The sequence below is a fragment of the Acartia tonsa genome, chromosome 9 (assembly GCF_053477335.1).
Source record: "Acartia tonsa isolate MP-2025a chromosome 9, ASM5347733v1, whole genome shotgun sequence".
Classification (NCBI taxonomy): Eukaryota; Metazoa; Arthropoda; class Copepoda; order Calanoida; family Acartiidae; genus Acartia; species Acartia tonsa.
In genome coordinates this window covers 45,027,619-45,041,817 of record NC_137268.1, presented here as the reverse complement: position 1 = coordinate 45,041,817, position 14,199 = coordinate 45,027,619, and the positions used below count along the sequence as shown (strand labels likewise).

General features: G+C 32.4%; 1 protein-coding gene across 1 annotated transcript in view; it reads left to right on the top strand.

The window, feature by feature from the left end:
- The window catches only part of LOC145327571 (uncharacterized), a 72,572-nt gene that overhangs the window by 55,290 nt on the left and 3,083 nt on the right, over positions 1 to 14,199 (top strand). Inside the window, exons 10-12 of the mRNA XM_080171111.1 lie at positions 3,946 to 4,060; positions 5,237 to 5,286; positions 9,837 to 9,907. Coding sequence (XP_080027237.1) covers positions 3,946 to 4,060; positions 5,237 to 5,286; positions 9,837 to 9,907 — 236 coding nt within the window. The remainder of the gene's footprint in view (positions 1 to 3,945; positions 4,061 to 5,236; positions 5,287 to 9,836; positions 9,908 to 14,199) is intronic.

Genomic DNA, 14,199 nt, shown 5'->3' with positions numbered 1-14,199 from the left:
GTTCAAAAAAATATAAAAATATAATGAGAGAGAGACAGGCTGACAGACAGACAGACAGACTGAAAGATAGAAAGACAAAGAGAGACAGAGAAAAAAAGACAAATATATATTAAGAGAGTGACAGGCTGACAGACAGACAGACTGAAAGATAGAAAGACAAAGAGAGACAGAGAAAAAAGACAGAAATATAATGAGATAGAGACAGCCAGACAGACAGACTGAAAGACAGAGAAAAAGGCAAAGAGAGATAAATAGGTAGAGAATGGGAACCGGTGAGTGTGGGAGAGAAATAAAGAAAAAGGAAGAGAGTGTCTGAAGATTCTGACTGTATTTTACTAAATTCACAATATAATATATATTTCCCTACTATGGACGTATGGATAACCCTAATTTTATAACTGCTGCGCTACTAAAAACTTTTAACCCAATAACATACTATTGACCTCAAGACAAGGAAAACTTTCTCAAACAAGAATGAGACAACATTAATTTGCGAAGCTAAAGAAACCCTTTATAATCAATATTTTAGACACCCTATCGTAGTATGAAGTGATCTTTATCGCATGAAAAAATTATCTATAAATATTTTTAAAAGCGAAGCTTTTCTATAATTAGGGTCGGTCCGTCCGTCCGTACGTCCGTCCGAGATAGTTAGCTTTTATTCGTTAATTTAGGCATGTTAGAATTGTCCTATCGATTTAAAACTTTGCATGGTGATTCCTGTAGTAGTTAAGTACGACTTAGAAAGCGTAGCAACTCTATAATCGTTACCAGAATGTCCGTACGTCCATTTTAAACATGTTGATTTTTGTACTTTTTAAATAAAAATTTTTTATGTGATAAAATCATCCGATCGATCTGATTTTTGATTACTGATTCCTATTACAATAAGGTACAATATTAATAATCAAGTATTAAAAATGTCAGTATGTCCTTAAACAGAATTCTGTATTTAAAAAGTTTTGCAACAAATTTACGTATAATTTTGCCAAACCTTTTATTTTCATATTTTGTATATTCAGCTCTGACACTCAACAAAAGTTAATGTTCGTCTGTCATATCGTTTCAGAGCTTCGCTTTTATGGATGTTGTGATCCTTGTTTTTTTATTATCATATAAGAACAAAATTTATTTTATCCTTATATTATATTTACAGGAAAGGAAGGGCAATATATGTAAAAATATTATTTGAAAAAGCTTTTTAAAATAATTTATAAGAAAATTCCAAATAAAGAATATTATTAGAAACAAGAACAAGGCAAGTAATCCAAAAGGGAGGCGGAGATGTATTTTCATTTTAAATAAATTGAACATGGTGGAGAGGGGAGTTTTTTACCCCAAATTCGTGTCATGTACAAATATTTGATGTTTTTATCCCCCATACTATAAATTTTGGGAAAGGAAATGGGTCAAAAACCTCTCCCCATAAAAATTAAACCCCCTCCTTTAAAAAAAAATGGAGCTTGAACGTCCTCACCAATATTGGTATAAATAGGTGTTTTCTTATAGGAACCAATGGACATTCATAGAATTGATATTCAACTGTGAAGTAACTAATTATAGTGAAGCTTTGCTGCATACTACAAAATAAAGACATTAAGAAGAAAGAAAGTATTACATTACAATAGTATTAAATATTAACCATGTTTTATATATGAACATTTTTATAAGTGTAACTACTCTATAATCAATATAAAATTAGTAAACGCTTTAAAAAAAAAAAAATTTATAAAGAAGTTTGACGCTTGTTTTTCTGTTTACATGATTTTTTTTTTACATATGTCAATATTAGCACTAAAAATATTCACTTACTTAAATTCCAGATGTACTAATGGCAGGCTATGTTCTTATTTTTAAAAGCGAAGCTTTTCTATAATTAGGGTCGGTTCGTCCGTCCGTCCGTCCGTAACGGATAGCTTTTTTCGCTAATTTAGGCATGTTAGAATTGTCCTATTAATTTCAAACTTTGCATGGTGATTCCTGTAGTAGTTAGGTACGATTTAGAAAGCGTAGCAACTCTATAATCATTACCAGAATGTCCGTACGTCCATTTTAAACATGTTGATTTTTTTACTTTTTTAACAACAAATTTTTATGTGATCTAATAATCCGATTTATGTGATTTTTGGTATACTGATTCCTGGGACAACAAAGTACAATATTATAAGCGAAGCAACTCTATAATCAAGTCCTAAAAATGTAAGTAAGTCCATAAACATTATTCTGTATCATGCAGTTTTTCAACAATTTTACTTACAATTTTGCTTCGACATTTATACATTTGTATTCTGATTATTCAGTTCTGACACTAAGTGTTAGTGTCCGTTTGTCCTTCCGTTTCAGTGCTTCGCTTTTATGGATGTTGTCATCCTTGTTGCATTGTATGTTCAGTAAGATATATTAAACTAATATCTTTTTTTTCTAAGGTCTGTCCGGATAACTCTGAAAAAGTAAATCTACAACTTTCGGGAATAGTCTCTTTCGTGGCAACGCCCCTTAAGGACACATTACAATCTTTCCCGATTTTGTATTACTTTTGCGGAACATGATTCCAGTTACGTCATATTTATCTTTCCCGAAAAAGGGAAGGGGGGAAGAAAATCTCTTCAAAAGAGATGGGGAAAACCCCCTTTTCTCCCATCTCTTTTTTCTTCCCCCATTCCTTTTTTTTCTCCTCCCTTCCCTTTTTCGGGAAAGAAAAATATGACGTAACTGGAATCATGTTCCGCAAAAGTAATACAAAATCGGGAAAGATTGTAATGTGTCCCCCTTAAGGGGCGATTCGTCGTATTTTTAAAATGGCTTTTTATAGGCTATTTTAGGTTATATTGGGTTAGCTGATAGCCCCACAGGGTTAGGCAAGTGGCCTCGCAGCGTTAGACCCCCCCCCCCCTAGAAATAGGATAAGAGCTACTATGAAAAATACGACGAATCGCCCCTAGCCTTGATAAGGTGCGTTGCCACGAAATGGACTATACCCCAATTTTCTAGTTTAATTGAATGTTTAAAATAATATTTTGGACTAATTTATAGCTATATTTAACAGAACTTTTATGATGGTTTAGTTTGTTATTGCTGCCCTACTTCTGGACATATTCACCCTTTTCAAGCTATGTTATCTAAGAAGGAAATGTCATAGTAAGATTTGAAGTATATGCTTTAAATAATTTAGATTTGATTTAAAAGGATTTTTTTTATTTTGAAGAACACGTTTTGTTTTAAATAATATATGTGCACTGCGTTTTTATATTTATTTTCTCATATAAAACTCTTTCACATTCTGTAAATACACTTTTTATACTCTTGGCATATTTTAAGGTTCTGTTTTTACATATAGCTCATAATTTTGTAGAGTTTTATTCAGCTCGAACTCAACAAAACATTTCATAGCAATATTATGTTAGTATACCTTCGGAACTAGTTCAGTAAAGTATCCTGGTAACGAATATCTTCAAAAATCTTTTAACTTTTAGTGCTCTTAGCTGCCAAAAGGCTGAAATTACACTGTAAAAAAACGGCATAAAAAGGCCTATAAATAATCTGGAATAGCTAAAATCCAATGAAGCACTGGATAAGCTTCACAGAAGAAAATAGTCTTTTTCGCGCATTTATGTGCACTGCGAGATAACTTTGCATTATTGAGTAATGACTCTTCTAGATTATTTCAAGGCCTGCTTTTATCGGTTACTATTCAATACGTTCCACCGTTGCCTGTTAGCAACCTTTGAAGTTGATCTTATAAAAATATATATTATTTGTCTGTCCAGCTATCTAACTTTATATCTGTCAATGTGATAGCTTTCTGTCTAGGTTAATTAAATACCGTTATTTTGTTTTTAATCTCACTATGTATTTGTCTTTCTACAAGTTTGTCTGTCTGTTTTTATGTCTGTCCAACTATCTCTCAATCTATCAAAAGTTAACCTAATGCCATATTTTTTCTAGCTGGTGACGGTTGCCTGCAGTACTTTACGGGTGTTTCTGGGCAGGTATTCTCCTTCAACTATGCCTCAGCAGCGGGACTCATGCTGTCCGATACAGATTACACCATTTGTGTCAGGTCACTTTTTTTCTCGTATTTATTCAAATCCGGTGGATAGGAACCGGTTCTCATCCATACGAAAAAACTATGTCTAGCATCGTATTATATCCAGTTTTCTACGAATATAGAAATGTACAATCATAAAATTATAACCAGTTTTTTAGCCCGTGCCTTCGGCATCTCGGGGCTAAAAAACTGGTTCTAATCTTATAATTGTACATTCTATATCCGCGGAAAGCGGTTTATAATACGATGAAAGAAATAACTATTATCCTACTAGCATCTAGAGGCTCTGCAAGGGGTTAGAAAAAAAGCTTAAACGAACCCCTATACTTCAATAAAAGCTAAAAACCATCACTGGTTCTGTGTGAAGCTTACCTAAAATAGATAAACCTATCAGTTCAGTAGTTGATGAGATCTTAAGCTTCAGACAAAAATTCCTTAGGCACTACTTTATATAATTGTGAAATATAAAGTTTTCACTTCTTCCACTTTTTAAAATTTTCGTGATGTGTAATGTGTATTGCCCTAGAGACCTCCAAAACAGTGGTCTCCAATGTTTCTTACACTTTTGATAGAGCCATGTTCCTGTGCCATATATCAAGCATTTCTTAGCAGATTTCCAATTTTTTCTCAATTATATTAATTATCAATGATAAATTTTTCCTGTCGTTTTATGCAGTTACTAGCGGCTACGCCCCTAGAGGCCTCTAGTGGCACTTAAGATGTTTTTATTTGTTAAAGTCTCTACGTTACTTCTTTATGTTACGATAATTTTTTTTATGTTACGTTGAAGTCTCCCATATATTTTTTAAATTTTCGAATTTTTTGTCATTTCTCTTGGGAGGGTGGTTGTACCCTCCCCCAAAATAGTTAAAAACCTTCCCGGGACATATGAGAATCTACCCTGTTAAGGAGTAGCCGATCGGTTCAGCGGTTAGCGAGATCCTTCGGTACAGACACACAGACAAACATCCTGTTACTTTAATTAGTATACGGATATGCCAAAGTAATAGGATTTTATATAAAATTTTACGTATGATCGCCTTTTTTCGTTTTTTTTTAAGCTTGTAAGTTTCATAAAATATTAGCTATTTGTTCGATGTGGTGTGTACTTTTGCTCGTTTCAGTATTTCAGTTTTCTATGTTGTCATATCTCTGACACTCGCCTATTTTTAATCATAATTATTTCAGAATGGAGAGAAATTTTTGTGGAATTCAATACACAGCTTGTACTGATTCAAGTAAGATTTAAATACTCACTTATTTTCTACTAAAGGATGTGCAAAATTCAAATTGCGTGGCTTGTCTTAATAGTAGAAAAATATTATGCAAACCCTTAAAACCGCTATGAACTCTAGTTTTTGGAAACGATTCCTGTGCAACCTAAAGTTAATGAACTACGTGGTAAAATGTCCCATCTTGACTTAAAACTTGCGAGTAAATCATTAAATATTAGAGGCTACTAAAGAAATGCGTACATTTTTAAAAATTAAAATTGAGCGGTTTGTTTTAAGAGTAGAAAAATGTTATTCATACCGTTAGAAACGGTTCCTGTGCTACAAATAATTTAGAAGCTAAGTGGTACATTAGTGCTAAAATGTCCCAACTGACCTTTCATACATTTTTCAGTGAAGCTAAGCTAAAAAAAATTCCAGAGTTACATAAGAAAAAAATTCAGTAAATCATTGGTTAGCAAACAAATAGCCGACAGACAAGAAAAAAGTGCTACCTCATATGTTTAGATTATTCTATTTCCATCTAAGATGTTACGTTACTTTTTAACATAATTGTACTTTTTACATTTATATTTGAAGCTTTAATTTTCATGCAAATTTCCATTTATTTTAGTTGCAAAGCTACTATAAAAGTGTTCCTCTCTGTCTGTTCTTTTATCGTTTAAGTCAGTGTGTAATGATAGAGTTGTCATATTTTTGAAACAATGATTCATTTGACAACAAGGTACACTATTTTAAGCGAATCATCTCCATGATCAAGTCCTAAACATGTAAGTATGTCCATAACAGCTACCCTTATTAAAGCAGCATTTAGTACCTAAAAGTATGAAGTCAAACAATACAAATGACCAATGGCCAGTATACATTCATATTGGTAAAATGTTTACTGGCATATCATTGGTCATTTGTGTTATATGACGTTATTTTTTAAAAGGCAATAAAAGCAGCTTCTTTAAAATTTACGCAGTTTTGAGAGTTTATTCTTTAAGCATGTTGTCATCCTTGTTGTATTCCCAGTACTAAACTATTTATAGAGCCTAATATTAGCACCTATTGGAAATATCAAAAATGACGTAACAAGCGAAAACTTTGTACTAAGTCACTAGATACAGAAAAAAAGTTGGCGAAATATATAATTTCATCAAATTTTTTATTGACAATGATGAAAATACATTTTTATTAATAATAGCAAAGCTCAATAAATCATACAGTTGGAAATTAACATTAACACTTTTAAGTGTTAGCCCTTGATTTAAAAAAAAATAGAATATTATCAGAGGCTGTGCCATTAGCATCTGGAGGCTCTTTGTTTAAAGAAATAAAAAGACCATCCCAAGACTTAAATCTATATATAAAACAGACCTAAAACATTCCCAGGACCTATACAAAACTTCCCTAAAAAGTAGGACTCAATCTGTTCAGTACTTATTGAAAACTTCAGACAAAAAAAACTTACTACTTAATAATGTAATAGGATTATTCATTAGTTTTAAAGTCTATTGGTCAGTAGCTTCGCCCCTTGCCTTCAATGAGTTTACTTTAATAGTGAAGGACTTTGACCCTTGTCTCATTGAAAAACACAAGAAAATTACTATTGAAGATCTTTTATATTGTCATTCAAGAAGAAAAGAAAATAGTTTTTACAAAGAATTGAATAGAACTGTGTCAAATGTATATTATATTCTACTTTTTTTTATTTTAAGGGAAAAGCTTTTCAATAGTTCATATGTTTAGTTTATATTTTATAACATTAATGCATTGCGCATTAGTTTTCTGTTTCAGACAATCAATAAAATTAACGTTTTAGTTTATTAAAGGCATTTTAATGTTATTAAAAAGGTCAAAATAGAAGAATTGTTACAATACGTTGCAGCAATGAATTAAAATCAGTGGAAGCTCGAACAAATTATTGCAAAAACGTATTTTTATGCTTATTTTATGTTAGGTTAAGTAAAGTTTATAAGAACCCACAAGGAACTGTATCACGTTGGGATAAGGTATCGCAGGGTTATACCCCCCCGCAGGGATAAAAATATGTTTTTAAACATTTTAAAAAACGGGTGGGTAGATAGTTCAGCTGTACCTAAACAAGTAAGAAAATTATGATTGACATACCCCCATAGCAAAATGAGGTCAAGAATATCTTTCCTGAAAATCATAAACTGAAAATTGGTCTAACCGTTTTGGCTTAACATAAAAATAAGCCAAAACAAAAAGAGAATAAAATTCTAACAAAGAAAATTCAACAGTATTTGTAATGTAATGTGATAGCTAAACTGCAAATGGATTAATTTTTAAATTGGTTACAAACTTTGCAAAGTATTTTTTTCCATCCTTGTTCACTTACATATTTGGTATTGTTTAAAGTTTTCAATACACAAACAGAATTCAAAATTATATTCATAACAATATGCTTCTTTTATCTTTTTTATGGCATCAACGCTTTTCTACATATCTTATACTTTAGTGTGTCTTGCATTTTGACGTTTAGATATAATATTTGAATTTTACATTCGATCCCAGGAACGGCATAAGCAAAAAGTTATTTCTAGTAATCTCCTTTACCTAAATAGATCAAAACCCTTTTTAACTGTTTTCTTCTTTAATTAAATTTTCTAAACTTTTTGGGCAATCAAACTTTAAGTTTTTTAACAATATAAAAAGTGTCCAAATGACTTATTGAATAGTTTTGCTCTCTGTATGAATAATTTTCCAGGTAAATATTTAGGGATCCCCACCCGCTCTAACATTGAGTGAAAAAAAGACGGTTTTTTTCATCCTATTATATAAAGTAGTAAGGATTTTTTGTCTGAAGAATAAGAAATACTGAATTGATTAAGTTCTCCTTTTTTGGAAAGCTTCACTTAGGTCCAGTGATGGTTATAGCCTGTTTTGTTTTTATATATAATTCTAGGGTTTTAGCTTTTAGTTTTCTGTTTTTTTAATTACAAATTCATGAGATACTGGGGCGCATCCGCTTAAAATTTATCAACCTTAACTTTTTTGGCGGATGCTTCATTTTTAATTACCAGCAGCTGTGGCCGAAGTGATCATAGGATTTGAGAGCCGGCAATGCTTATGGTTGCCGATCCTTGCTATTTTTATTAAAAAGAATAAAGCATAGTTTATATGAAAGGATTCAATAGGAATATTTAAAATTACGTAAAGTACAAAAACCAGGGCTGGGCAGCCGCGCATAAGCCGCGTGTAATCCTTAATAAAAATCTTCATTTGATAAATAAAAAAAGCTGGATTTTTAAACCTGTTCCTAAACAGGCATTCCTTCTTTTCGGAAATTTTTTGGCGTACTAGTGGGTTTAAATTTTGAGACTTATGCGTGGTTGAGGCGCGGCTTCCGAGCCATGACAGAAACGTACAATTTGTTTAATTCAATGCTAACAAAGCACAGTGATCTGAAATTTCATGCGTGTGCAAAAATGTTATAAAGGGGTTATCAGAAAATTGAAATGATCATCATAGAGTTTAAATAATCCAGGTTCATTATGTAACTCTCATTGTCCATAATTTGAGGGTGAATAAGGCGGAGATTAATAAATAATGATCAAGGACTTTATATTATCTCGCCCGCATTAAGTTACATTAATTCAGAAATATACTAACAGCTATGTAAGGCCCTAATCCCCCAAAGTTATCATAACCCTTACTTAACCTAACCTAACGTAAATTTAGCATTAAAAATATACAAAATAGTATTTGTCTTATAGTGAAATTACTGATTTAAGTTAGGTTAGGGGATTGCCCCTAAGGGGCTAGAAATAGGAGAAAATATACTGTGAAAATACGGCGCAACGCCCCATAAGAGGCGTTATCACGAAAGGGACTATAACCAAAATATTTGTTGTCCACATTTATCCTAATCTATATCACAGTGCAATATTTGAGGAGTGTGTAATAATTAACAAAAGAACTAAAAACTTTGTCTAATTATTTTGTCGACGCTCAATATTCATCATTCATTTTTTGTTGTTGGAAAAAAGTGTTTTTAACATGGAAATTAGCATAACTACAACAGGATAATAGAAAATTAGTTGGCAGTAAGTTGGAGTTATACAGTAAGAATAAAAAGTTGTAACCAATTTTTGTTTTAAATATATCCAAAGTTCACCAATAAGCAAGAAATATTCAGTCATGTATCTATATATCTATCTGTCTATTTATATATCTATTTATTTACCAATCTATCTATTTATCTATATCTATTATTCATCTGTAAAATATTTATCTATCTATTTTAGTACATCTTCCTTAATCTTTTTAACTTATCATTTATTTATCTTTACTAGTTTATCCGCCCTTAGAAGCCTCTAGAAGCACATGAGAGAATGGGGGAGAGGGAAAGCGACCCTCCGATTTCAATTTAGTTTTTTTTAAGAAAAGCAAACAACCCTTTTGTGTGGATGGATATAAAATTTTTATTAACCAATGTAACTATAAGAAGCTTTACTGTAAAGGAGAAACATATCTGTAGACATACTGTTACTTTTATATAAGCATATATTCCTCTTTGAATCAACTAATTTATGTATTTATTTCAGCCAACACATCACCGCAAGCCTTCTCAATAACAGGGACTTCTGGTTCTACGGGCAGCAATGTAGAAAATTCGGTAAGTAACTTTTTGGTATTTTTGGATACCGAAGCTAGCACTTTCCCTTAAAAGGGCCACTTAAGCATTGAATCTCCTACCCTTAGTTTTGAAATAAATTGAAAGGAGAGGTGCTCAGTGCTCAACGGTAACTTTAAGGGAAGTTTTTCTAAATTATGGCATGTGCATCAGTACGCTACGTAAATTTAGGATAATGGCATCTCTGTAGATACAAGGTTTTCATCTGATAACTTTCGTACGCTTAAAAACAATCTGGAATAGCCAAGATCCAATGATGCACGGGGAAAGCTTCACTGAAGAAAAAACGCATTAAATAGGTCTTTTTCGAGCATTTTTCTGCACTGCGAGTGCGAGATAATTATGCATTATTGATTCATGGCTATTTCAGATTATCTGTAGGCCTTCTTATGCCGTTTAAAACAGTGTGCGGGCATGATCTGCACAATCAGCCGTTTAGCAGCTTGTAGCCTTAAAAAATCATAGATTTTTGGAAATATTCGTTACCAGGAATATTTTACCGTGAACTGCAGTTGATCCCATAATTGTATAATGATTCTGCATAAATCAATTAGCAATTAATTTCCTATCGTAATTAACCATGCATACTTTAAGACAGGTATAGTAATTCTTAGAAACTCATCAAAATAATTCAAAATTTTTAAGAATAGAAACCAAAATATTCTTTAGCCATACTGAGTTTGAGTATTGTTTGCAGAGGAACAACTATTCTTTTACTAATCAAATTTAATAAATGTCTCCAAAGTTGTTAAGCCAATTAATAGGAAAAGGTTTAAGAAAACTTTGGGGACTAGTGTAGTAAACAGCCCAATGTCCCCTCCCTCCCTGAGTTTAATTACTGTACAATACACAACAATTATATAATTATCTTTCTTAATTAATATATAAATGGCATTTTCATATAAACCAAGAGTGGACTAAACCAGAATGAGGGGGAAGTTCCCAAAGTTTTATAATAATGTCGGCTTAACAACATGGGGACTTTTAATGAATTTTGATTGTTTGCTTTATTAAGATGAGTGTCCAGACGTTTCAACCAAATTTTGATTTTTAGAAGAAGTAATTTTGTGTATTAACAATGGGGATGTGCATCAATCCATCAGCCATTGTCTTATCCCTTTTTGATACCTGGGACTAAACAACTGTTTAGGTTTAGTTAGGTTAATAAAAGTAATAGAAACAAAGAAGGGCTTAATCCTGAGTGCTTAAATAAACGGCCATAAATAAAAAAAATAGAAATAGTGGAGGGAAGGGTTTTAGGTGGTACTCCCGTTGGTTTATGGGATTATACCAATATAAATTATTACACTTCATAAGAAATATAAAATTTTATAATAGTACACTTTTTACCTCAAAAGGTTATTAACCAATAATATTTATTTCTTTCATCGTATTATAAACCGCTTTCCGCGGATATAGAATGTACAATTATAAGATTAAAACTAGTTTTTTATAGCCCCGAGGTGCCAAAGGCACTGGCTAAAAAAACTGGTTTTAATCTTATGATTGTACATTTTTATATTCGTTGAATGCTGGGTATAATACGATGCCAGACATAGTTTTTTCGTATGGATGAGAACCGGTTCCTATCCACCGGATTCGAATGAATACGAGAAAAGCAAATAAAAACAAGGATGTTTACTTATAACGTTCAATAGTAGCGAAGTATTTCAAGCAAAATAAGGGAATTTCTCTATCATTTCCAGTTGATATTGTGTTTTGTAATTCATGGATGTTGTCATCCTTGTTTCTTAACCTCTTACTCTTAGAACCTTTATGGCCGATTTTTTTTCTTCAGAACTTTAGTGGAAATCTTTTCTTTTGTGCTGTATACATAATCTGCAGTTCTGGTTTTTTGATAATGTAAAATTTTTGTGGAGATAATTGCCCAGTTCTGTACGCACTTTGTGTACGCAATGTTTGGTGTATTATTGTTGTAGGAATATGGATTTATTATTACTTGGATCTTATGTGGTATCCGCCGAGGATAAATGGCAGACACCGGAGTTCAATTAGATTACGGCAGTGTGACAGACGTGGACACCTTACTATAGAGAAGCTACGCTTCTCTAGCATTCACTAAATAATAATCAACATCTATTTCAGTTGTCACTTTATTGAAGGTCTAAGAGTTACTAAAGTTGTACAACATAATATAAATACATATGGATTAGGAATAAAGATAGTTAGAGATAAATCATACAAGTAAAACATAGATAATTGCAATGGTTAGGTAGATAGCTATCCCTGTCTGGGGAAGGCAGGATAGCCCATGGAACAGCACAATAGGTAGATAAGCATAGAGGGGTTGAGTGGTAGGTCTGGGTACTAAAGGGGGAAGGTTTGATGATTACTGTGACAACAACAGTCTGTGTGGGGGGTGATTCTATCAGGTGAGGGAAGGCTTAGATCCTTTATCCTCAGGGTTGAGGTGGTGCTGATAACTTGGTGGTTGAAGGGGAAGGTTCCGGTGCTTAAGATGGGAGAGGGAGGGGTAACACCCCTCCCTCCATTTGCAGGACAACTGAGAGATGACATCAATACCGTTATCTGACATATTTTCAGGTGGCTTTACAATTGTAGAATAACAGGATTTAGCTGGGTGCGTAGCATCACTATAATGTCTTGGTTTCTGCATGGTCCAGAGTTGCCGCATACCACACTTACACCAGATTATCATTCACTCTAATAAAGTGAAACTCATAGTTGGCTAAAATAACAACCATCTTCTTTACTCAGTCCCCTCTTCTCATATTGGATGAACTTACAAACTGATCAATAAATGATATCTATATGCAACCTAAATCGACGACAATTTTTCCCCTGGCATAATATCCTCTCATATTCAATATCCATTTGTAGAAATAAAAATTTGAGACTTGTTTTATATGAAGAAAATAAAATTAGTCTCAATATCAGAAGACAAGTACAGATATGTCCAACAGTATAAAAATTTTACATTGAAATTATTTGACTAGGAATAAAAATACTAAAATATGAGTATGACCAAGGTTTTTATTGGGGGTAGCGTTAAAAATCTTTACAGGAAAGAAAATTATTTTTTGGGTTTTATTTTGTTTTACCTGATCTGTAAAAACAATGTGCTACGGGGTTTATCTATGCCGATATTTGAAGTCAGCACATAAGGAGATTTTCATTTTTTTTATTTTTCATGGATTTCTTGTTTGATCCTTTCTTAACAAGGGTAGTAATGTCCACTGCTAATACCATTGACTAATACAACAACAAACGTTCATCATTTAAATTTAAAAGGTTCCCAAAGATTTTTTACTTAAAAAAGAAGGGTAAAAAATAAATAAATCATACATATATCTTTAACATATATAAAGAGACAAAAGTAACCAAAAAGGCGGTTAAAATAGATAAAAAGCATTCTTGTAATTAGGAGAATCTGCACAAAAATAGATTAGGTGTCAATCAATAAATGATAGCGGCTAAAAAGTAGTCCACGAGGTCTTACTTCCAATGATTTAATTCTATAGCTAAGGTAGTTTGCATAAAAATAAGAACTCTTTCTTTCATGACAGCTGAGAAATTTTTAAATTGACCTTGACATACGGTCAGACAGACGTACAGACCAATATAAGATATAGAAAAGCTACTCAATTAAAAATAATGACGTAATCATATTGCATTTTTTGTCCTAAATATGAGGGCAGGAATTTTAATATTACTTTCCTAGCATTTTTAGATAGTATGATGTTTATATTATTATTTGAAGGGAAGCTACTCTATAGTTTACCCTATCTATCCGTACTTAACTGCTAGTTAAGCTACAACTACTCATTGGCCACTCATATCCTCAGGAATCTAAAGGGATAAGACAATGGCCGCTAAATTGAAGCACATCCCCAATGATGATAAAGAAGATTACAATTATTGGTTTTGGACACTCAACTGAACGAACCAACCAACTAAATTCAAATAAAAGTCTCCAAAGTTTTTAAACCAACAAATTAGAAAACGTTATCTTAAAACTTTGGGTACTATTGTAATAAACAAGCAGCACACTGTCTCCTTGAACATAGTAATAGTGTCTGACTGATTATGACGTAACAAAAAAAATTTGCCAATGAGAGGCCACTATAAATTTTACCATTGGTCAATAACGGCCTCTCATTGGCTAATATTTTTTTGTTACGTCATAATCAGTCAGACACTATTACTGTGTTCGTAAATACCCCCCCCAAAAATAGAAAATCTCTAACAAACAAAAAATTTTGCGCGCTTCGCGCGCATTTTTAATACTAAAT